Source organism: Pyxicephalus adspersus, chromosome 8, assembly GCF_032062135.1.
Source record: "Pyxicephalus adspersus chromosome 8, UCB_Pads_2.0, whole genome shotgun sequence".
Taxonomy (NCBI): Eukaryota; Metazoa; Chordata; class Amphibia; order Anura; family Pyxicephalidae; genus Pyxicephalus; species Pyxicephalus adspersus.
This window is the reverse complement of record NC_092865.1, coordinates 15,007,490-15,032,882: the sequence shown is the minus strand read 5'-3', so window position 1 is coordinate 15,032,882 and position 25,393 is coordinate 15,007,490. Positions and strand designations below refer to the sequence as shown.

At 39.7% G+C, this 25,393-nt stretch overlaps 1 protein-coding gene across 1 annotated transcript in view; it reads left to right on the top strand.

Moving 5' to 3' along the window:
• The window catches only part of SYDE2 (synapse defective Rho GTPase homolog 2), a 37,037-nt gene extending 19,426 nt beyond the window's left edge, over positions 1 to 17,611 (top strand). Inside the window, exons 4-8 of the mRNA XM_072420738.1 lie at positions 17 to 1,116; positions 4,156 to 4,282; positions 11,983 to 12,164; positions 12,901 to 13,132; positions 16,557 to 17,611. Of these exons, the coding sequence (XP_072276839.1) occupies positions 17 to 1,116; positions 4,156 to 4,282; positions 11,983 to 12,164; positions 12,901 to 13,132; positions 16,557 to 17,026 (2,111 nt within the window). The 3' untranslated portion in view covers positions 17,027 to 17,611. The remainder of the gene's footprint in view (positions 1 to 16; positions 1,117 to 4,155; positions 4,283 to 11,982; positions 12,165 to 12,900; positions 13,133 to 16,556) is intronic.
• Positions 17,612 to 25,393: the final 7,782 nt, after the last annotated feature.

Genomic DNA, 25,393 nt, shown 5'->3' with positions numbered 1-25,393 from the left:
TTTTTTTTTTTTTAAGGTCCGAGTGCCCCAAGTAGTCAAAAAGTTAGTTCATCTGCCCCAGCCGAATTTTCTCCACCTTGTAGCCCCAACCCATCAAAGAAAGGAGGAAGCATTAACTGGTCCCTTCCGGATAAAATTAAATCCCCACGGACTGTTCGGAAACTGTCAATGAAGATGAAAAAGCTGCCGGAACTCAGCAGAAAGTTGAGTGTCAAAGGGATGTCGAGCCACAGTAACTCGGATCAATCCACCTCCAAAGGAAACTGCCGGGATGTAAGCCACACACCAACTTTGTCATCCGCAGGTCCGTCAGCTGCCGCCGCCAGTAGAAACGTCATCAGCCGCTACCACCTGGATACCAGCGTATCTTCCCAGCAGAGCTATAAGAAAAAAAGTTCGGGCACTTCCAAATCCTCGAGCAAAGGGGGTTACCTCAGTGACGGGGATTCCCCTGAGCTAATAACCAAATCAAGTAAACATGGTGGGGAGAACAGGTCCACAAAGGGAAAAGAGTCCCTTCCTTGTAATAATACAAAGTCGGACTTTGACATTGATTCCTTCAGGCACTATAGCTTTTCTGATCAACCTAAGTGCTTCCAATATGTTTCGGGGCTGATGAGCCTTCACTTTTATGGTGCAGAGGATTTAAAGCCTCCTAGGGTAGACTCCAAGGATGTATTTTGTGCTATCCAGGTCGATTCTGTCAACAAAGCCAGAACGGCTCTTCTGACTTGTAGGACGTCATTCCTAGACATGGATCACACCTTTAATATTGAACTTGAAAATGCTCAGCACTTAAAACTGGTTGTGTTTAGCTGGGACTCAACTCCAAAAAGGAACAGAGTCTGTTGCCATGGCTCGGTGGTCCTTCCAGCACTTTTTAGGGTGACCAAAAGCCACCAGCTGGCAGTTAAGTTGGAACCCCGAGGTTTGATCTATGTGAAATTGACTCTAATGGAGCAGTGGGAGAACTCTTCAGACCGCCTTGGTGTGGACCGGGACCCTGTGGTATTCGGGGTAGATGCTCGCCAGGTTGTTGAAAAGGAGAACACCGGATCGATGGTACCGCTTCTCATGGAGAAGTGCATCATGGAGATTGAAAAGAGAGGTTGTCAGGTAAAGAGGGTTTCATTTTTTCTTTTTATTTGGTTTCTAATGGAATAATTGTTCTTGGCCCTTGAAACACTCTTCATCAATTCACAATTTTGTTAATGATTTTCAAATGTCCAGATAATCTGTTTGATTTCTATGCATATCAGGAGCACCAGTTTGCATTTTCAGATGTCAAGACAGAAAAAAAGATGGGCACACAGAAATTTAGAACCTAAATGACCCTGTGATGCCATGTTTATAAGAAGTTAACCCTTTAAAAGATAAGGCCCTATACTTTCCAGCAGCTTCTTTATGAAACCTCGCCACTTTGCTTCTCCTCCAGCGCCAGCAGTTGTATGTTACCCCCACCACATGCCATGGTTACTCCTATGACCTGTAGTGATATCTAAATCCAAAGGATTCTTCTGCAACCCCGAAAAAGCGAAACTGCAGCATTTTACCACACTTTCTGCTGGAAAGATAGGTAGGATCACTTTTAGGCTGCTGAATAATGAACCACTAAATTACATTACATGCTGGTATCAGTAAAAGTGAAGGTGGTATATTAGGGGACAATATTGTCGAAACACTGCTGACTTTCTGTGTAGTGATCATGTTAACCTTTGAAAGTGGAACTTGTTACAAAAGTTTGTTATTTTTATATCTGGGTGATCCAGCAAACCTGGAATGGATCTGGTCCAGGACTGAAAACTTTTTCCAAAAACCAGTAAAAAAAAAAAATAAAAAAAGTAAGAAATCCATGCCAAATTCGCTGGATCACCCAGGTTCTCCTTCTATAGTCTACCTTCCCCAGTCTTGGAAAGCTTTTATAAATCAGGCTGTTATGAGTTGCCTACAATTTTGGTGGCCAGCTGTTTGTATAAAAACAAATTGATAACCAGCGACAGATGCTTACATTTTTCAAGATAAGGTTTTATATAACAGAGGACGGAGTGTTAATCAAACAACATCTGTCAGCTCACGGGACAAAGATAATATTTTCATTTTATCTGAATGGTGTATTCATAGAATCATATCTCTCTACAATGTGCCTGTATAATAGGACTCTTGTTCTGCAGCATAGGCTGTGTTTTTCATAATGACCCGTGTACCTGGATTTGTCTCTACATCAGCGAGTGCACAGTCATCGTCCTGTTTACTCAACTGAAAATTGATGTCTTGTGATTTAACACCTGCCAGGTGTTCCCGTAAACGGCAGCCTGTCCTTGTACACAAATGTTTGCACATGTTGGTGGCAGATGTCGGCCTTGTAAGGGGGGCAGGAGGTGTTACCTGGATACTGAGGGTTTTCACTTTGGGTTCAAAGTCTGATTAAACACTTTTCTAGCAGAATTGTCTCTGTGTGTTGAGGAGAGATTAACGGTTAGGAAAATGTGAGGTCAGGAAGGTATAGGCTAATTGTGCACCTTGTTGGGTTGGTAAACAAAAAACAAACTTTTTTTTCCGTAGTTGATTTAAAGGCAATTCTTTTTTTTTTTTTAATCAGAAATTTGAAAAGTTGTGACTTAAAGTGGAACTAAACCCGCACAACTGACTTATGTGCGTTTTATCACAGGGCGCCGCCATCTTCTTCTTCTTTCCAGGGATGATGTTAGGTCATCTTTATTGCCAGCACTGGGATGATGTAACTCATGCACAGGGAGTTCATTCATCCCGGACTCATGCAAGGCTGACAACCAAAGCTGATCTGCAGTTCAGCTTTGTCATTAGAAACCCGGAGCGATCAGGCAGGTAAGACATTATTGCAGAAAGGACATCTCCTGTCTTTCTGCAATAATAACTGGCCTGATCAAGCATTTGTAAAACTAAAACTTTAGTTCCATGCACATGTATATGATTAGTTAGTAAACTAACTGTGCACTTATTTATTCAGGGACTCGCTAAATCAGCTATTCTCAACCAGGGTTCCTCCAGAGATTGCTAGAGGTTCCTCCATCTGTGGCAGATTGACCTCCTATTTGATGATGGCTTCATATTTCTGGAGCAATGACCACTTGTTAGAGATAGCTGCATGACTCTCATAATGTTCTTGGGAGTCTATAAAGGTGTTATTCTGCGCACCACAATGAAGGGGGGGCATTTTTTCTGTTAGCCACTAAATTTAGCAGCGTTTGACCCCATTGACACCCAAAAAAATGTTTTAAACTGGGTTTTCCTATTAGTTGAAACCGGAGATGCGTGTTGCTGTACCTAAGGGAAGGTCTACCAGCAGATAAAAACATACATACATTTTCCTGTTACCCAAGCTGCTGAATAAGGCTTTAATTCCGAGAAATCATCGCATGAAACATGCAGAGACCATTTCAGGAGGGTTGTTTTTGGTTCTCACTGCAGCTCTCCATGGATCCTCCTGCAGATCTTCACACCATGAATGTCTCCAGTAATAGCATGAACATAAACAAGAGGAGAAACTGCTCGCTTTGTTTTGGGGAAAAGATGAACTACAGGCAGATTTAAAGGAAGAAAATTATCCCAACTTTGCATTTATTGTTAAATGCCAGTGGTGTAAAAACCTGTTTTTTCTTTCTTTCTTTTTCCTGGTATCAACTTTAAATACCCTGCATGTGCGATGTACAGGGGAAGACTCCGTATAAGGATATATTCTAACAAGGAATATGCTGGTTGGGGGAGAGAGCAGGGTATCCAGTGACTGACCACAGTGACTAGTTTACACAGGACATTATTTACTTATAGTAGCTAAACAGAGCTGATAAGTATGTTTTGTGTGAGTATAAGTTATTAAAACAAATCCATTGCTTTGCATTGTATGGAGAAGTTGTTCCAGCTTGGTTGCTACCAAAATTAAAAATCATTGGTTCAGGTGAAAGCTGGAGCATGTCTCCAGGAAGTTGCTGATTGGACCGATGGCTCCTGATGTGTATGTCCTAGTGATCAGATCTTTTCAGCAATGTAGAAATAAATGGGAGACTAAAATTTCATCAATTAGTATCATTCTGTGTGAGTGCATGTTACTTTATTTTTATGTCAGGTAGCATGTGACATGATGATTTATGTTTATATTCATTGTTTTCTGTATGTTAGGTTGTGGGATTATACCGGCTCTGTGGATCAGCAGCGGTGAAGAAAGAACTGAGAGAGGCTTTTGAAAGGGATAGTAAAGCTGTGGAGCTTTGTGAGAACGAGTACCCTGACATAAATGTGATAACAGGTAATAATTTCAGATAAAAATCTTTCTTTATATTGTATATTATTTGAAAAATGTGTTGTATGTTGCCTGCCTGGATTTTTTTCCCCCATGTATTTCCTGAGTTTTTGACTGGCATCAAGAATGGGCTGTTTGTGTCAGCTGTGAATCCAACAAACTACAGCAAACCAAGTTTAAGTGGTGATGTGTAACTTTTCCTACTTATGGTGTGTGTGAGAATTAATAAACAGCTCCTCTGCTGGTTATGGGGCTCATAGTTGTCCCGTTGCATCACGTCTGCCTTCGTCCATGTGAATTTGATTCCAAGTAAAGCATGTCATACACTTAACAGTTCACTGGCTCTGAAAAATGAGGAATTAATGAAGTGGATGGCGCTTTTTGCTTGCTGTCTAAATTTGTTCTGCGTGAAGTAGAATGCGGCAGCCTGGCAGCGAGGGTCCGGGCAGCTTAACACTAGAAAAAATAACCGGGACCTGGAACAGAGCTAATTTAGCAGCTAGCTTGCTGGAGGATTAGCTGAGGGCAAAGGGCATCCCCCAATTCCTACAATATTCCTTTGTGGAGGGATTAGCAAGGTAAAAGTCACTAGAGGAGGAATTGAGAAGAAGAATGACACTCTTTATTGTTCATCTAGGAAAGTAATTACCACTTTATTTGGCATTGGTATACTGCATTCCCTGAGAGAACAACATAAGACAACAAATCGCATCTCCTGGGGCTCAACAGCTGCCAAGGGACTACAAGTCCTAGCATGAGTTAATAGCCCAGAGGATTATTATTATTATCATTATTATTAATATATTAGAGAATATATTTAATATATACATTAAATAGGGGTTGCAAATGACAGAGGAATACAGACAATGACACAGGAAGAGGAGAGGACCCTGTCCCGAAGAACTTACAGTCTAGGATTCTTAAAATTCCAATCTCTTAAATATAGGCAGGTGAGTTGGCCAGATTCCTTTTTAATTTTAATAGTTTGATCATACAGATAGTTTAAATTAATCCCCCCCCCCCCCCCCCTTCATTTATTGGGGAACTAAAATTGAAAACATTGGGAGCAGGTAAGTCTTTTATTGCAGAAGGGACAGCTGATGTCCCTTTTGCAGTTAAATAAACTAACCTGCCTGATCGATTGGTCACACGGGCCACTATCTTTTCTTGGTCCTGGTTATATTTGTAATCGCTTTTCTTTATGATAATAACTAATCAATACACTGTTTTGTCAGTAGCATTCATTTACATAATTTCTGCTTCCATCTTCTTCCACTCTGGTTTATTTATTTCTTGTTCTCTCCTCCTTCCTATAGTTAGCCATCCATCCCTCTTCATGTTCATTCACAAAGCTGAAAACAAAGTAGCATAATAGACCCCGTAACTGCTGTAGTTTTCATTATGTTTACCTTTTCCTGTGCTCATTGTACTGTGTTGGTTAGTGTCACTACCTCAGAAGTCCTAAAATGCTCCCTTCTGGAAGCCACAACGTAGCCAACTTTTCAGCCCCCGATTTGTGCATTTGTTCTTACTTGCATAGAAAGTAGCATTCTGAGAAAGAGAATTCTTCCTGCAAAGGCTCTTTTTTTGTGGTGATGCCTCACAATTTGCTCCAGAGACCACATTGACTTTCAGTAACAAGCCTTCCTTTGTTTTAGAGCAAACACAGATGGTATTTCTGTCATGCTTTTGGGGATTAGCCGTTCTAGCTTGGCAATCGTACCTCCAGCTAACGAAATAGAGGCCTTTGATAGATTGACTTCCTGTTTGTAATTTTATTTCTTGGCAGCTGCTTACCCCAACATGCACACACTTCTTTTAGCAATAAAAATTAGATGTGCAGGGCTCAGAATGACAGTGCAGCTGCTTGGTATTGTCTGGTAAAATGTCATTAGGGTGTCGAAGGACATGCAATTGTGTTGTAAGGTGACACAGTTGATAATTTGGGCCCTGTCGTGGATGTTATGTATGGGTGTCTGCTGTGAACTTTTCAACTGTCATATAATCCAAAATTGCACACGTGCAAAGCTTTAAACCAGCCAATCCTGATTCTAGAGCTTTCAAAATCTTAAACTAAAGGCATTTCATGGTTCTTGGACCTGTTGGAGGACAGGACAATGTGTGACATAGCTAAATTAAAAGAACACCCCTGTCAAGCGTCAGGGCCTGCAATGGTCAACCTCCGTCAAGTGTCAGGGCCAGCTTTTTACGCATGTAGCATACATTTAAAGAATACCTGTTGATATTGTCATGAAGGTTCCTTTACAGTTGCTTTCTGTTTTGGGGTGATAACGGTCTATATTTTCAGCCTGTCCCTGGTGACGTTTTCTTGAAAAGAGTTTTTTAATCTAGTAATTTTTAGAAGCAATGCTGTAGCAAAATTGATGGCACCCAGGTAGGTTTTACTTCCACTTTTACAGAAATATTTACGCAAAAAAAAAAAATGTTTAGCTAATACTAGGTAAACTACAGAACACCTTCTCATTGCATAATGGATGTGGAGAGGAGTCTATATTCTAGTCTTTGTGGTAATACTCATGCAGGGCTGACAACACTGCTTGGTATTTTAGTGCAATAGAGGCAGCGTTGTCTGATTACAACAGAACGTTAACAGCTCACTGAATGTCTGGTAGATTGGCATATACAGTATGTTTTTTTTTTTCTGTGCTTTTGAAGAGATATAACATGGGGAAATTTGCTTGTATTTTAGAGATACACTTAATATGCAATAAAAATATATTCAAAAAATTATAATGGTTTTATAAATCGGGGTTACCTTTTTTTCCCCTTGACTTGTGGGAGTTGAAAATGCTTGGGATGATTGGATCCAGAGGACAGCACATAAAATATTTTACTCTCTTTGTTGCTAGGTTTGGTGTTGTCAGTAATTAGATCTTTACAACCGTTTTTGGACATGGTAATCGGTGTGTAAATGTTCAAAAGTCCTGTTTTAGTGCTCCCATCTACCACATTGGCCTGTTAAGATTTACAGAGTGTCCACTTAGACCTATAAATTGCCCTGCTAGAGCTATAAATCTTTACAGGGTGCCTGCTGCGGTCTATAAATGTTTACCAAGTAACTGAATTTTTTACATTGATGTTTTTAGTGTGCCAGCTTGTGTCATAAAGTACCCTAAATAACTCCCTTAAATTCATACTCTTTCTCTAAAGTCTATATATCTTATGCTTATATTTAAATACCTATTTTGGATCCAGTAATGCCATCACTGGGCCTTTATCCTTCTTTAGGCAATGCATTCAGATCATGGCTGATAGGACGGGGCCAGCAGCTTATACTATGGCGCCCTGCTCAGTGATCCTTTCCAGAGCCCCCAGCACTGATGCAAACAATTTGCTAGTTCTTGGGAAGAATTGTGCAAACATCCAAATGCTTTCATGGGTGGATGTCAGTCTGGAAGAGTGGGCAGTCTGTATTTGTGTCACCCACATGTGATGTTGGAACATCTGAGGTTTAAAGAATCCAATCAATGAAAAGTGTCGGCCAGGGAGAGTTAGGCCGCATACACGCGTACAGTTATAGTAGTTTGAAAGGATCTTTCACGATCCTTTCCAACGACTAAGCACTGCACGATGCATGAACGAGTTCTGTACATACAGCACTATTCTGCCTCCTGTCTATGGACAGGAGAAGGGGGAGAACGATGGAGCAATTCTCTGCTATGCCCTCTCCTCTTCCTTAGGATCGTCCATCGTCCGTGGACCTGCCAGGACGGTCGTTCGGACGATGTGCGACGGGCGCTGTACACACGCCAGATTCTCGTCCGATATCGGCCTTGAGCTGATTGTCGGACAAGAAGCATTGGACGTGTGTATGTAGCTTAAGGCTTGGTGAGGAAAGGGCTAGAGAATGCTTGACATATTGGGGAAAAAGTAGGCTTCGTTTAACTTGCAGCATCTCCTAAAGCTCCGGACACACATCAGACAATTTTCACCAGAGATAAAAGGTTCATCTTGAGTGAAAATCGGACATGTACAAAGTCTTCCGACTTTGTTCAGTCTGCCACAAAGGACTGATAAACGATTTTGGAGGAGAGCACTGGGTGCTGCTCGCTTGTTCCCACCCCCTCTCCCCTTTTTTCTACTTTGATCAGAATACTGCGTGTACAGCATTAAGTTTATTTATCTGTCACTGGAAACAATCATGAAAGATCGTTTCCAGCAGCAATCATCTGATGTCTGTCAAACATCTATACAAGGCGCAGCGGAATCAGTATAAGCAATTTGAATGCAGTGGAGGAGATTGTATAGCTGTGCAAAAGTAAATGTCAGGCTGCGTACACACACTCAATTTTTGTCACAGGAAATTCTTTTATGATCGTCAGATTATCGCCCGAGACGTGCCTGTCTGTTTGTTTTGATTGAGAACCATCTAACCATCTAGTTCATAGCTTAACCACCTTGCAGTTAAGCCCGACCTTCGCTCGGGCAAAAAAAAACTGCAAGGATGGTTAAGCCCGAGATTTTGTACATCCATACTTACCTGGTCCCCCTGTGCTCATCCAGCGTCGTCCTCCATCGATCATCGTCCGCCGATCTCTCCAGCGTCGGGTGCCTTCGTCGGGTGACAGCGGGACCGGTAAGAAGCCGGCCGGCATCTTGTGTTCCGCCCGCCGGCATCCTGTGATCCGCCGGGCCAGCGGATCACAAGATGCCGGCTGGTGGAACACAAGATGCCGGCCGGCGGAACACAAGATGCCGGCCGGCTTCTTACCTGGTCCCGCTGATCGTTCACGTCCTCCTCGTTCCAGCGCCGGATGATCTCTGCAGGGAGAAGCCGTCCGGCGGAGAAAAAAAAAACCGGACGGCTCCTCCCTGCGTGCGTGATGACGTCGGCGCGTGTGCGGGAAATTCAAACTGAAACTCATTCATTCATTTTGTATTGGATTCAATACAAACTCCTGTATTGAATCCAATACAAAATGATTCAAATAAATACAAAGTATATAATTGGTAAATTCAAACTGTCATTTTGTATTGGATTGGATACAAACTTGCGTATCCAATCCAATACAAAATAATTCAAATATTTACAAAGTATATACCTGGTAAATTCAAACTGTCATTTTGTATTGGATTGGATACAAACTCCAGCATCCAATCCAATACAAGAAAATAAAAAAAAATAAAATAAAAGTAAATAACTTGGAAATTCAAATTCTTATTTTGTATTGGATTGGATACAAACTCCCGTATCCAATCAAATACAAAATAATTCAAAACAAACTCCAATAAATACAGAATCAAAGTTTTAAAAATTGCCACACTAGGGAGGTGTTTTAGAATAATATAGTACTTTACAATATACAGAGTTACTGCTTTTTCAGTATTTATGATTTGTTTACATTGCTGATTTTTGTGTTTTTCCTTTAATTTTATTAAAAGTAATTTTTTTTTTTACATGATTGTGTGTTTCAAACATTTTTTATATTCATATTATCTACTAGAACCCCTGTTCGGACATATTTCTGTAAGTTACAGGTCTACAATTTAAAAAAAAATTTCATGAAAAACAGTGGATCACTTTTGGTACAGAAATCTAGACCTCAGTGTAACGCTCAGGTGGTTAAGGCTGCAATTTAGCTTTAAATGTTGCACACGTTATTAAATTTAGTATGCATATTTCAATTCTTAATAATACTTTACAGCCTGGCCCCAGCTGTTCTTTGTGATTAGCAATTGCAGTTTTGTTTTCTTTATGTGCCTGTGTTTGGAATTTGCATATATTTTCACCCAGTAAATCTTCCTGTGCATAGCATAGAGCCTATGAAATGTGAAACATGCCTTTCAATGAATCCAGGTTCTTTCATCCAACATTTTTCCCCCCTCCTCCTCCTCCCACAGTAAAGTTGCAGTAGCATCTGAAAATTAAATTCCTTATTTGGAGAGGTTAGCAGGCCCAGAGTCGTTCGATCCAGAACAATCCATCATCGTGCAAGACACAAGGGAGCTGAGGTTCCCCTGCTGATTTATTTTCAATGCAGAAGACAATTGCTGGGATAACACCAGTGCAGACTGTATAGGGAGGTCAAGCACGGCCTCGGTGTTGTCTTAAGTTCTTTACGCATGTCACAACATGACATGTGGAAGAATTTTTAACAGTCGCATATTTGTGTAAAATACTCCAGGGAGCTGCAAGCTATTTGCGTGACAGTGGGAACAAATTGTGGTCGCCCAAGGAATTCTGCTTCCAAAACAAGACTGACCGAAAGATTTTACTCTTCGTATTAAGTTCTCAAGTTACTCCATGCTATCTAGTGGAGCTGCTCATGGAATTTTATGGGAACTATAGATTGTATCAGAGTGTTTAGCATAATGTATATACATTTATTGTATTGTTGTATAAAGCCTAGTAGACAAAGAAGGATTTCACTTGCAATCTGATTTCTTATGGGGTCTGAAGTGACTGAAAAAGTGAATGTAAAAGCCAGGTGATTGTAAGTGAAAGTTTTATGTGTTTTTTTTTTTTTTTTATTGAAAGTGAATAGATTAGTGGTGTAAATATTTTTGTAAATGTACGAACAAACAAATGTGATCAGGAGCTACCATCTGTCCAATGGTTCACCTCACCTAAACGCCATCATCAGAACCTCAAAATGTTGTACAGGCGTGTGCCGTGTTTTGGGTCTGTTTCTGATTGTAGCAGATGGTCAAGTACAGAACTTGCATTGGATCTGCTTATGTTGACTAGACCCTAAATTGAAGCTAAACCCTTCCGTACTCACCTGGGCCTGTTCCCTCACAGGTCACCAACATTTTTTTTTCTCTACCTGGGGAGGATCTTTGGTCATCTTGATTGACTGGCCTGGGATGACGAGTTAATTAATTCTCTGCATTCACAGGAGAAGCTGAAACATGCTGGGTATTCTGGTGACCAAACTTGACGCTGCACATGTCCAGCTTATCTGTTTTACAGATACCAAGAGTGAACCCACAGGGAAGAGAGATTATTTCAGAACATTTAACATCCTATGTTTTTTTTATATAGCTTCACAAATAATCACTCTTTAAATTTGGTTCCACTTTCATTTGCTGTGAGAATAACAACATCATTAGTGAAGCTCCGAGAGATGAAAGACGTTGGGTGGTTCAGGCCTCTGCTGCCCACTTAGAACTTTAACATTAGTTCTGAGTGGACTTTACACAACCAAGTACTTGAAGTAATGTCCTATTGCTATCTGTCCACCTTAAGTAAACTTTGAGTTTGTTCATTCCTCTGTCAGCCCTCACAGACTGTTATAGTGAAATACTGTCTGACAGCAGACTGTAATTTTGGCTTGCAGGATTTGTACTTTGAACAGCCTGACATGACCTCAGCTAGAGCCTATCTAATTTTCTGAATGAATAATGTCTTTCAGAAAAAAAATTGTTTATTTTTTTGGTTCTTTCAAGCCTCAGATTCTCAAAAACTCCAGTTTAGTATGTGTGTCAGTAAGTGAACCTGCTACTGGCAATCATGTCAGTTTTATATTGAGTTTACGACTTTACTGAGTGGTGTGTGTGTATATATATATATGTGTGTGTGTGTGTATGTATGTATATATATATATATATATATATATATATATATACACACACATATATACACACATACACATTTACACACACAGTATGGTATTTTTATAAGTAACGTCAATCATGAAGGTAATATTGCTCTAGATATTGAGTTTCATCTGTTTATATTGTAGGTGTATTAAAGGATTACCTGAGGGAGCTCCCTTGTCCGCTAATAACAAAGCAGCTGTATGAAGCTGTTCTACACGCCATGGCGGAGAAACCGCTAAAGATGTCTGGAAATGGCTGCGAGAACGACCTGCGGGACTCTGAGCACACAGTTGAACTTCTGAGCTGCCTGCCTGATGTGGAAAGAGTAAGTGCTGCAATCACTGGAGTGTACACTATACATACCTTCCCCAAAACTCCATCCAGTAAGGCCAGGTCACGGTATTGCATGTGGTTTCCTTGCAGCTGAACTTTTTCCCATTATTGACTTATTATGCCTTGTTCTGCTTTGTATCTTTGTAAGTGGTAGCCATAGTTGTAGAGGTAGCACTTTGCACTTGCCCACAAGACAGGAAGTGCACAAATATCTTTAAAGAGGATTTAAAGACTAAATATATGTTTTTAAATTCTAGATGTTCTGAAGTTTCAGAATCTGCAGTGTAATAGGGCTTTTTTAAGTATACTTTGGATATTTTCTTTTTTTCTTTGAAGTTTTATTTTCCCCTGTATAGTTCCCCTGCCCTTCTAAAACCCATCATGCTTCGAAATACAAAGTACTTAAGCAAAAAAATAAATAAATAAATACAAACCTTTGCTCATGTGCAGTCCTTTTGGCCTGTCTAGCAAATAGTGAGGGTTGTTTTTTTTTTTTTTTTTAACATTTAGGTCACTTTTTATGTCTTATGTGGGTTTTACAAGGATCCATTTTTTTATTGGCCATGTGCATTTATATTTTGATGAGTACATAGAACTGCTCTTAATATTATTTATACATTATATAGCGTCAACATATTACGCAGCCCTTTACAAAGTGCACAGTCGTGTCACTAGCTGTCCTTCAAAGAGGCTCACAATCTTATGATCTCTTTATATTTATCTCCCAGGCAACCCTGAAGATGCTGCTGGATCACTTGAAGCTAGTTGCCTCTTATCATGAAGTGAATAAAATGACCTGCCAGAACCTGGCTGTCTGCTTCGGACCGGTCCTCCTGAGTCAGAGACAGGAAACGTCCAATCACAATAACAGAGTGTTCATTGACTCAGAAGAGCTTGCCAGTGCCTTAGATTTCAAAAAACACATTGAAGTCCTTCATTACTTGCTGCAGTTATGGCCAGGTATGTTCCTTGGCCTTGCTATTAATACTGTTTTTTCTTTTGTTTTTCTTTTTTTGCTAACAGAATTACTTAACCACCTTGCAGTTAAGCCCGACCTTCGCTCGGGCAAAAAAAAACTGCAAGGATGGTTAAGCCCGAGATTTTGTACATCCATACTTACCTGGTCCCCCTGTGCTCATCCAGCGTCGTCCTCCATCGATCATCGTCCGCCGATCTCTCCAGCGTCGGGTGCCTTCGTCGGGTGACAGCGGGACCGGTAAGAAGCCGGCCGGCATCTTACCTGGACCCGCTCATCGTCCCACGTCGTCCTCGCTCCAGCGCCGGATGATCTCTGCAGGGAGAAGCCGTCCGGCGGAGAAAAAAAAAACCGGACGGCTCCTCCCTGCGTGCGTGATGACGTCGGCGCGTGTGCGGGAAATTCAAACTGAAACTCATTCATTCATTTTGTATTGGATTCAATACAAACTCCTGTATTGAATCCAATACAAAATGATTCAAATAAATACAAAGTATATAATTGGTAAATTCAAACTGTCATTTTGTATTGGATTGGATACAAACTTGCGTATCCAATCCAATACAAAAAATAAAAAAAGAATAAAAGTAAATAACTTGGAAATTCAAATTTATATTTTGTATTTGATTGGATACAAACTTGCGTATCCAATCCAATACAAAATAATTCAAATAATTACAAAGTATATACCTGGTAAATTCAAACTGTCATTTTGTATTGGATTGGATACAAACTCCCGTATCCAATCAAATACAAAATAATTCAAAACAAACTCCAATAAATACAGAATCAAAGTTTTAAAAATTGCCACACTAGGGAGGTGTTTTAGAATAATATAGTACTTTACAATATACAGAGTTACTGCTTTTTCAGTATTTATGATTTGTTTACATTGCTGATTTTTGTGTTTTTCCTTTAATTTTATTAAAAGTAATTTTTTTTTTTTTACATGATTGTGTGTTTCAAACATTTTTTATATTCATATTATCTACTAGAACCCTTGTTCGGACATATTTCTGTAAGTTACAGGTCTACAATTTAAAAAAAAATTTCATGAAAAACAGTGGATCACTTTTGGTACAGAAATCTAGACCTCAGTGTAACGCTCAGGAGGTTAAGTTGTACGGGTTGTTTTGTATCTATAAATCCATATTAAAAGGCATCAAGCCTGATTACCATACTTAAAAAGATGTAATTCTTTTTCATGGGTTGGGTTGCCTTTGATCTGCAGATTTGTAGCCTCCTGCATGCCTCACAGAAAACTTTCAGTATAAAGATGTATTGTTCAAGATATTTTCTCAAAGGTAAACACATGGATGTGAGGGGATAAAGCTTTGTGTGCTGTTTGCCATAGGCAGATGACACAACGGAGATATTTTGCAGCCGTGATGCAGGTAACTGGTCTGAAATTGGACTGCGGTGGTATGTCAGTGTGCAGTGTGCATGGCGGTAAAGGCCAAGCATGTATTTACATATTTAGCTCTCCTCAGCATGTACCTAAGTGCAATGGATGCTTCTCTTCATGAGGATATCAACAAAATTAGACGTATGTCCCTCTTAGTTGGGAAGAGTTTTCTTACTGCCTGTAACAGTGGATTAAATATTTTTTTCTGTTCATTTTCTAACCTTATAATGAAAGGATTCCTCATGTGCCCTGCAGTTTTCTTGGTTTGAGATAGAGATGGTTCAAATCTCAACAATCAACCTTGTGATGATGTAGATAGTTGAAGGCCCCTGGCAGCAACCAAAGGACTAGCCACCAATATTGCCTGTGGTCTTCCTGCAGCTGTTTTTTGTTTTTACTTATTACTGAGTTAATGCTCCTTGTTCTATATTGTGTCCCTGTGTGCAGGCAGCCATATTGGAGTCAGCTCTTTGTTTCCTCATAATTGGAGTCTCTTGGAAATAGGAGAGAGAGCAGCACGGAAGTGACATCCTCAAAAGTTCACTCCAAAAATCTTGAGCCAGTCAGAGGCAGCAGTGCCGTAGATCTCACACTTCAGATGTGCAGCTATAGGGCTTGTAGACACAAGAGTATCTAGGAAAGGATGTACTGCTGTCTTGTACAATCAGCCATGTCCTACCCCCAATGTTTCTTTTCCGCTATGTTGAAAATGGTAGGAACATACGAATAGGAGAAAATGGTTCAACATGCTAGAACATATCTGAGCTTCTTTAGTTAATATGCCCTTACCTAAAGCTTTAATCTATATACGCTTGTTTCACATGTGTGTTTGCATCGGAGTAGTGTAATAATTTTTGGCTATATCATGTACAAGCTAGTGAATGTTCTAAATAATAACACTAATAAATTAGACCAAAACATGCAAAAACATGAAGTGCATCCATAACCTTGGAGAATTGTTTGGTTTTTTTCCCTTTGTAGCCTTTTTGTTAATGGGTTTAGATCTACTTTAGGCTTTACTTCCTTCTTAAGCAGAACTAAGGGTCATTATTTTAGAAAGGGACAGCAGTTATCTATCTTACCTGCCTGAGTGATCAAGGAAACAGTCAGCTTTGGTTGCCAGGGTCAGGAGTGCCTGCCAGGAATGAATGAGGAAGCATGAGAGTTATGTCATTCAGGCCTGGTAAATCAAGATGGCCAAAGATCTAGATGTGGAAGAGAAGAGAGAAGGTGGGGGCACCCTGCGATGGAACTGGGACAGGTGAGTATTGCAGGTTTAGTTCTGCTTTTAAGTCATGCCATTTTGGTTTGACTGCTTTTGGGGTGCAGGAAGGTTTAGTGTCCTTTTCGAGGTGATCATTAACAGCTTAGCTTGTCACACCTATGTTGTTCCTAAAGCTAGACAGTTTGGAGGCTCAAATGACTAGAGAAGTTTTGAATTTTTCACTCCCTAGGCTTTAAGTAATAAGTAATACCAAAGCCAATGACATTCATCTTAACATTGTGTTTATTCAAAACAGAACAGGAGTGCTTTGATAGTTGCTTAGTAATAACAATTTGAATGAGATTTCTGCACATAAAGTAAAAGAAAAAAAAATGTCATTGCGCATGATTTTGCTTGGCATAAAGTAAGATTTTAATGATGGATGGGAAGTGGTGGACTGAATCACCCAATTTTTGGCCTTTTACATCCCTTTTGTCTTCACAATGCACCCATGGAATCCCTTTTTGTGTTTGGATACAAATGTAAAATTCAAGTAGACCCATATAATATGATTGCATTAAGGGGGTAAATCTGGGAGCTGAGAGACACTTGGATGTTAAAATATTCCTGACATATAGTCAAAGTGTTGTAAGAGGCCAGTCGGTGATTCAGACAATCAAAATGTCCCTAAAACGGAAAAATCCATTTTGGGTTATTTATCCTGTACATCTGTGAATTGAGAAATGTCTACATCAACGTGTTTTCAGCATGGCACAATATATTTTGCATTTTCTTACAGTAAAGAGTGAATCTCCCAAAGACCCCACGCCAAACCAGGTGCAAGCCGAACCCCAGCCATGCCTGCGAAGAAAGAAGCCTCGGCCGCAAATGCTTAATTTAAACAGTGCGGATGCCTGCAGAGTCCTGAGACCAAGGGCGGCCCGCCTGGACAGCCCCTCCAGCAATCGCTATGCAGGAGACTGGAGCAGCTGCCAAGGAAGCTACTTACTGGCCCCCAAAGAGGAAACCGATTATGCAGATGTCCCATCAGAAAGTCCCCAACCCCCGGACACCTGCGTCCGGACAGTAGAGTCAAGTCAGCAAACCACAGCCAAAGAAACATCAGTGGACTCGGCAGTAAGAGTCAGTGTAGGAGGTATGTGTGAGGAGCAGGACGTTAACCTCCAGGACCTGCAGGAGAGCATAGACACCCTGATAGGAAACCTGGAGAAAGAGTTGAGCAAGAACAGGCTGAATGTTGCATTCTAACCCCCTGTGCTGGCTGTTTTGCTATTATCTCTTCTCATTAGAAGAATTGTCCTCCTTTAACCCTATGAGGGTCTATGCCTGTACAGCATTCTGCTACAATGGCATTTCAGAACCAAGTCTGTCTTTATGCTTCCTGTCATAAGCATGGCAGGATTTCCAGGAAATAAACAGTTCTATGGTACGTATCCTCTTAGAGGAAAATATTGGCTGCCGGCTCAGTGATTACTACTTTGCGGTTTGTTTGGTTATAAAAAAATGTCCCTCCGCTGTCAGCTCTGACACTTGCTGCCATGGCTGCTGGTCTGCCAGTGGAATGGAAAATACTGACTTCTTTCTTATAATAAACCTTTCTAACACAAAGTGCAAATTTAATGGGACCTGTTTGACACAGTATTAGTTACTGTTTATGCCTGCCGTTTTGATAACATTTTATGACACTTCATAATGGAGGGGAAAAAACCTATAAGAAAAGTTCAGTGCCTGTTGTTTATACCTTAAATTAAAAACTAAATGTATTATTGAATAAAATGTATTATAGGGGACTTAAAGAAGAACTCATTAGCCAATAAAACAAAAAACACAAAATAGCCAATTTTTTTTTTCTGGTCTGTGTATTAGCAGCTTATATATAGTCCAAGACCAGGCTTGCCAGCAATGTTCTGTCCCCCTCCATTACAGCACACTGACTTATACCACAGCAAGTACTGGTGAGATAGCTACTAATATGCAAAATCAGAAATGGGGTTATGCATTGTGGTCCATTAGGTTCAAAGCTCAACTCCAGACACACAATTGGATACAAAGATAGAATACACATAGGGTTACTGTGTTATCTGCCGAAGAGTTTGTATTGCTGCTCATTAAGTAGTGAGATTTACACAGCTCTGCACACTCTTCTCTGCCAGGAAGATGACCTGATTTGTTTTTCTTCTTTCTCCTGCAAAGTTACAAGTCTTGTCTCTACCCTTAGACACTAAAAAAGCTCTACACCGATGAGCTTGTCTCCTTTACCTTTCTCTTTACTACCAGCATGATTGTTAGGACATAAATGACGTAGCACTAAATAGAATCTTACGCTGCTTCTTCAGAGCTCTGCTGTACAGTGGATTCAAAGAAGCTGTTACCAAGTCAAATTCAGGTACCTATGCTGCTTCTGTTTAAAGAAATGGTATATTTTTAAACATTGAGCTGTGTTTGTTTGTATCTCATATCTGCCTGGAGTTGAGCTTTAAATCTATGGTTACCATTGTTCTTCTTTAAGTTCTTTTTATCATGTGGGTATGCTTTTAACACTACAAGTTTTCTTCTAATAGCAATAGTCACATATAGACACAAAAGTGACAGGTATGCGTCACAAAAGTGACAGGTATGTGTCACAACTATAGAGGACAAGCCGTCATACTTTCTGTGCGCACAGAAGATCTCAATTCTCTAATGGCAAGATTCATACCGAAGAGTTAAAAAAAGGTCTTTTTATGCAATAATTCCTATGCTTTTTTTTATACATGTTCCCCCAAATAGAGTGCCTGCAGGACTTCCAGTAAAGAAGATTTCAGCTATGAATAAATTCTAAAACCTTTTGACTTTACATGAATGCTACATTCACATCTTTTCATGCTTTTAATGTTGGTGTATTTTACCTTTGTGTTACCATTCATCCCTATAGGTTGTGTTCTTGTGTAAACCACACCAAACATGCAACAAGCAGGGTTTTTTTTATGCAGCATTCAAAGTGTAGAGGTGTGAATGTAAAAGGCTCCACACTAAAGGTTATTTCACCAACTTGTGTCGTTTGATAGGTGGTCCTATTTATCTGGTTGGGTTTTCATTAAAGGAAACATAGGATGGGAATGTGGAAGCTGGTTTTGATGACTAAAAAGGGCCAGGTCTGTCATTCTTCTTTCTCTGCCTGAACCAGAACAAGCCAAGACACTATAAACGCTGAGCAGTCAGTGACTTATTAAGTAGTAAAGTAGGAATGGGAATAACAGCCCCGGAGTCTGCATTTTAAAACCAGAAGGATGTTGGTTGGGAAACTCTAATGTGATTATCTTGCCAGATCTGATTATATAATTAATGTATCTGTGTTTGGGTGAACTGGTTTTTAACACAAATATTAATTTTTATTCCTCAAACCATGCAGGAACCACTTTCCTTTACTTCCTCACCCTTTTGTTTTGCTGCTGTATGTGTGAGGGCAACCTTTGCAGGCTCCATAGAGCCTGTTGAAATTTGAACATTGCACAGAAAATGGTCTTTCTGAACATGATAATGTTGGGAATTTTCCCAGCTCCATCACATGCATCTCCATATCTGAAAGCAGCCGTGGGGCACTGTCCTTGTTTGCAGCAGCAAAACAAAGGGTCAGGGAAAGAGAAGGTATGGTAAGTATATACTGCTGCAGAAAGGGAGATTTAACCAAAGCATAGGTTTAACAGAGCTGAAGTGTGTGTCTCTTCTTTGTACACCATAGCAATATCTGTGTGATGTGCACTCATCAGATAAATGCTCAGTAACTGATCCAATATTCAGTCTGACTTGTTATTGGGCTAGTTTTTTAAACATTAGCCAGTGTATAGATAGCTCCACCAATAATGTCCTATCCTATTGTAAAATTAAGGGAATACCAGATCATTATTTAGACACTGGCACATAAAAAAACATAATAGCCCCTGTAAAGAAGAATCTGGATACTTGGATTTCCTGCATCCTCCACAGCTAATATTATTATTATTATTATTATTATTATTATTAATAATAATAATAAACAGGATTTATATAGCACCAACATATTACAAAAGCGCTGTAGGGGTTGCAAATGACAGACCAATAGTGACTAGGAGGAGGAGAGGGCCCTGCCCCGACGAGTTTACCAATCTAGGAGTAGAAGGTGGGGAAAGTAACACTCACTAGTCCCAATCTGCAGACCTCCATACCTTTGCTCTATCGTGTGATGATGTGAGGTCTGCTGGAGAAAACTGGTGCAAAAGGTAGTGGTGGGGGACCCAGAAATTTGACATTCTCAGAGTGTCGGTTTCAATGCAGATTTCTAGAATTTATAAAATCCAGTGACTCGCGTGTTATCCATTAAATGTAAAAACCTTAGTGTTCGAGACAGCAAAATGAAAGTCTTAGAGAAATTAGCAGCCATATAAAATCTATACCACTTTAAAATTAGTTTCCCCTTCAGTCAAATGACTTAAATAATTTTAGGACCTGATTATATCTGAAGACCTACGCAATGTTTTTTTTTTTTCTTGGCAGTTTAAAAAGTTTTTACTTTTGTAGTATTTTAAGCAGGGAGTTTATCCCACCAGCCGTGGAAAGGTTTTGTTTCCATTGAGGATGGCTTATATAGGGATAGTATATTTCACAGATTTGTAAATAGAGCCTTTCTTTTTAGGAACAGTGTTTGATCCTATTGAGATTCTTGTCAAATGCTCTTCCATATCATTACAACTTAACTGTAGGGTAAAACATCTGAGTAGCAGGTCACAGAGTTCGCCTTTTGCTGCTTGAGACAATAAGGCTTTTTTACATTCAATGTATGTTATGTGCTAGCTTTTGGAGTTTTACTGTTATATTTTGTATTTGCCCAGGGTGTGGAGGGATGGGGCTTCAGAATGGCAGGGAAACTTTACTGCAGACTTTTCAGGATCAGAGTAACATTCGGTGGCATGGGCAGCAGGAAGAGTATTTGTGTCACTGTGAAGTCTATAGATATTAATGCCAGTTAAAAGCATGCAGCAAATTTCAGCTCTGATATGTAAATGAAACCAATAGGAATCAGTCCACCCAAACTTTTTTCAATTCTTATAAAGCAGATTGTGACCAGATTTATCACACTGGGACTTGTGCTGAGATTTCCTTTTTCCATTTTGCAGCCTCCCAACTGGGGCAAACGTGGAAATTTTTACCACACTTATTTTACAACAAGTAACATGTTATCATCAGCTACAAGGGATAGAGAGATCTCTGCTGTCACAGAGATACATGGTTCTATTAAAGCTAAACTCCAGGCAAAGAGCCTAACACAAACATGAGATGCCTAAAGAATGCCTATACATGGGTTGTTCACCTGCTACAGAATTTGTATTTGTCTATATGCTTCTGAAATTAAACAGCTCTGCCACATAGCATAGCCCTGTCTGGGCACCCCCAACCTCAGTGAAAGAAGTGGTAGCAGAATAATCATGGTTTTTTTTTTTGCTCTACAGCACAACTCATTGGTTCCTTGTGCCATCTTTACCTTTCTGAGCTTTACTAGAGGGTTTGCAAAATGCCGTTACAAAGTCAAATGTAGGTAATTAACACTGCTTGGGATTTAGAAATACATTTAATCATCTATTAATGAATACAGTACTGAATTTTGTTTTATGCATTTTAGATTTGCCTGGGGTTTAGTCTTAAAGAGATCCTTGAAAATGTTGTGTTTGCATTTTGTGAGGTTGGACGTTAAGTTTGAGGTTACTCCTATTCTATAAATTCTCAATTAGAACACCCAGTCTTCCACTCTAGGCTAATCTATGTGAATATATATTATATGCAATACAAGGATATGCAATATTATTGTACATATACCCCTTGTCAATAGAACTGCAAACTCCTACATCTTTTAAGGTACCTACGATGGCAATAGAATATATATATATATATATATATATATATATATATATATATATATATAAGCATATACAGAGAGAGAATCGCTCTAAATATACATCGACAACATAATTCAAGTGGCTATTTAATGAGTATATATGTACATAGAAATCTAAATATCTTTTTATGTCTTATAAATATTGTGAATATTTTAAAAGTGCAATCCAATTTAGCTGACACCTTGGACTTTGCAGTGAATCCTCGAAGTGTCCGGCAGGTCCTTATATTTCAAATTTAGGATGGACTTGTCCCCCTACTCATAGTTAAGGTGATTATTTTGTTGATGGATAGTTAGAACACAGGCTGTGAATCTGGAGGGAGAATAGTCGCTTCGCCCCCAGCTTTGTTACTTCCTCCTTGTACATTTGGGAGCCACATATGTCACAAAGTGGCTGAGCTCAACTGTGTGTGGACAAGGGGTCTCCTTTTAAAGGGTTAATCCACCTAAATTTTGTATAGATGAATGCACCAACTGTTTTGGCATATCGGGCGTGTGATCTAGAGCCCTACCCTTCTATGTGCTCTAGGTTTTAAGTGGCATGAACAAAACTTGACATCATACATATGAGTACTGCACATTTTTATGGGGGGAGGATGAATGAGTGCCACCCCATTATGTTCTCCTCCGAAGGCAGGGTGGTCATCCCTATTTGGTTCATTGTCCACCAGGATGAATTGATGAGCAACATTGAGGGACTGCTGTGCAGGTATTAGCGTTATCTAGTGTGTACGTAGCCTTACACATTGGTGACCACATTTTTTACATGATCTATAGTTGACTTTCAGGTCTTCAGGGAACCCCGGCTTTATTTACTATACCCCAAATTATACCCAGATCACTATTCTAAGCCCCCATAATTATCCGGCTTTATTTACTATACCCCAAATTATACCCAGATCACTATTCTAAGCCCCCATAATTATCCGGCTTTATTTACTATACCCCAAATTATACCCAGATCACTATTCTAAGCCCCCATAATTATCCGGCTTTATTTACTATACCCACAGCTCACATAATATTAGTATGGTGATCAGTAGGAAGAATGCCTCATACATTGCATGCCATTTGGAAGTATGTTATTCTGACCAATGACAAAACATTGGTGCCACCGAGGGCCACAGACTGCTCATTGCTATAGCTTGGTGAATAGCTCTCTGTGTCTTAAATGCAGATTATTCGGACTGATTAACCTGTCGTCAGTGGGGCAGTAAATGAGGATAAGTCTCTCTAACAGATCCCTGATTAGCAGTTAGAACTACCAGTTGTTGTAATGCTTCCCAAATCTATCCAAAATTTAAAAAACTGCATGCACATAACTCTGACATTTACCTCAAAGTTTGGATGGGTTAACCCTTTAAGACATTCTGGACCCCGCTAAACAATGCGGTTCCCCTTTGTATTTCTATGGTATTACTGCTTCCTGCAGTGGCAGATTATAGATTGCTTCACGCTTAGACAGTACTGGTTACTGTGCGGTTCTGGGAAAGTGGTTGGAGCTGGCTCATGTATCCTAGAGCATAGGGCAAGCCTGCCAGCTGCCAACACCTTGCTGAAAAACTAGACAACAGCAGAGGGTTCTGGGAAATTTTTGACTGAGGTGGGAGATGAAATCTCGAACGCTCCCAACGTGTGGTGATAAGGTACAGATATTTTTACACTACGACACCAAGGTCTATTTTTGTACTCAATGTAATACAGCTATTTTTTAAGGCAGCCAGTGCGGTTTTATAACAAAAGAATATTGAAGTATTTTGCACCTGTAATATACACACGCCTGTCTGTATTATTATTTTTACTTACATGTTACATAATCCCACGCCTTTTTGTTTTGTTTTTGTTTTTTTTTATTTTGGTAAAATTGTTTACACAACCCAATGTGAACCTGGTCTTGCTTATTGACATGTAAAAAGTTCTGCTCTTATTAAATGCTTCAGAATTGTATTTTCTACATGTAATTTATATATAAATATATATATTATGTTTTTTTTCTTGTATTCAACTGTTACAACACAATCTGGTAAACTGTTAATATATAAAAAGTTTGACTTGTTTTGCGTTTTCTTTTGTGCTGTGTGTTCTGGCCTCATCCACGAATCATTCTGCTGGCCCATCTGAGTATTATCTAATGCTGTGCAAAAATAATTAAGGCCTTAAAAAAATTGTGGATACAACTTTAAGGCCCTTCTATGGGATTCTCTTCAGTATTTGACTTCCCTCCCATGCTGTAAGAGATAAATCAGGAAGTTTATGAACTCATGGTTAAAGCATAGCAATGTAGGGCTGTACCAGCTTTACAACGTATAGAGAGGTGGTTGTTGAGTGGCTCGTGGGTGCTCAGCAGCCCTGTAAGAGCAGTGAACTGCCCATCTGAATAAGGGCTAAGAGCTTGTTCAACATTTATGTAATGTACAGCAACACAGTGTATACAATGCATTAAGGAAATATTTGTCCAAAGGATTATTATTCCACAGTATTTTTTTTTTTTTTTGTGACCAGTTATTTTTTCAAAAATACCAAAAGCAGTAACTTAAAAAGCTTACCTTGTGCCCACGTCGTCCTCCAGCGATACCTGGCATCTTACTCCCCTGCCGATGCTGAGCGGGCATGAAAACCTGCGTGTCAGTGATGGGGATGCAAGGCCAGGGGAAGGAAATGCCAGCCGGGTATCTGTGTGTAAGGCGGGAAATTTAAAATACTAATTTTTTTTAAATGTACCACTTTTACATTTAAAAATACCTATTATTTATACTGCCAGGGAGGATAATATTAGTGTCCAAGCTGAGAATCAAACCTGATACCCAGCGCTACAAAAGCCAAGTGCTAACCACAGAGCCAACCATCCTGCCCAAGGTTGTAGACTAACTTTTATACCTACAGTTAAGTTCATATTTGGACAGACAACTTTTCCCTAACTTTGGTTCTGTACATTACCACAATTAATTTTAAATGAAACAACTCAGATGCAGTTGAATTGCAGACTTTCAGCTTTAGTTCAGCGGGTTAAACAAAAAGATCTCATAAAAATGTGAGGAACTAAAGCCTTTTTTTTTTTTTTTTTTTTTTTTTTTTTTTATGGGCTGGTGTGGGCAATTCCTTTGTTATGTCATTATCATTTAAGCAGATAAAAGGCCTGGAGTTGATTTGGGGTGGGGGGGTGCTTGTATGTGGAAGATTTGGCTGTGAACAGACAACATGCGGTCAAAGGAGGTCTCCATGCAGGTTAAACAAGCCATCCTTAAGCTGCAAAAACAGAAAAAACTCATCCGAGAAATTGCTTCAATATTAGGAGTGGCAAAATCTACAGTTTGGTACATCATGAGCAAGAAACAAAGCACTGGTGAACTCGGCAACGCCAAAAGACCTGGACGTCCACAGAAGACAACAGTGGTGGATGAACGCAGATTAATTTCCATGGTGAAGAGAAACCCCTTCACAACAGCCAACCAAGTGAACAACACTCTCCAGGAAGTAGGCGTATCGATATCCAAGTCTACCATAAAGAGAAGACTGCATGAAAGTAAATACAGAGGAGGCACTGCAAGGTGCAATCCACTCATAACCCTCAAGAATAGAAAGGTTAGATTGGACTTTGCTCAAAAACATCTAAAAAGCCAGCACAGTTCTGGAAAAACATTCTTTGGACAGATGAAACCAAGATCAACCTTTACCAGGATGATGGCAAGAAAAAAGTATAGAGAAGG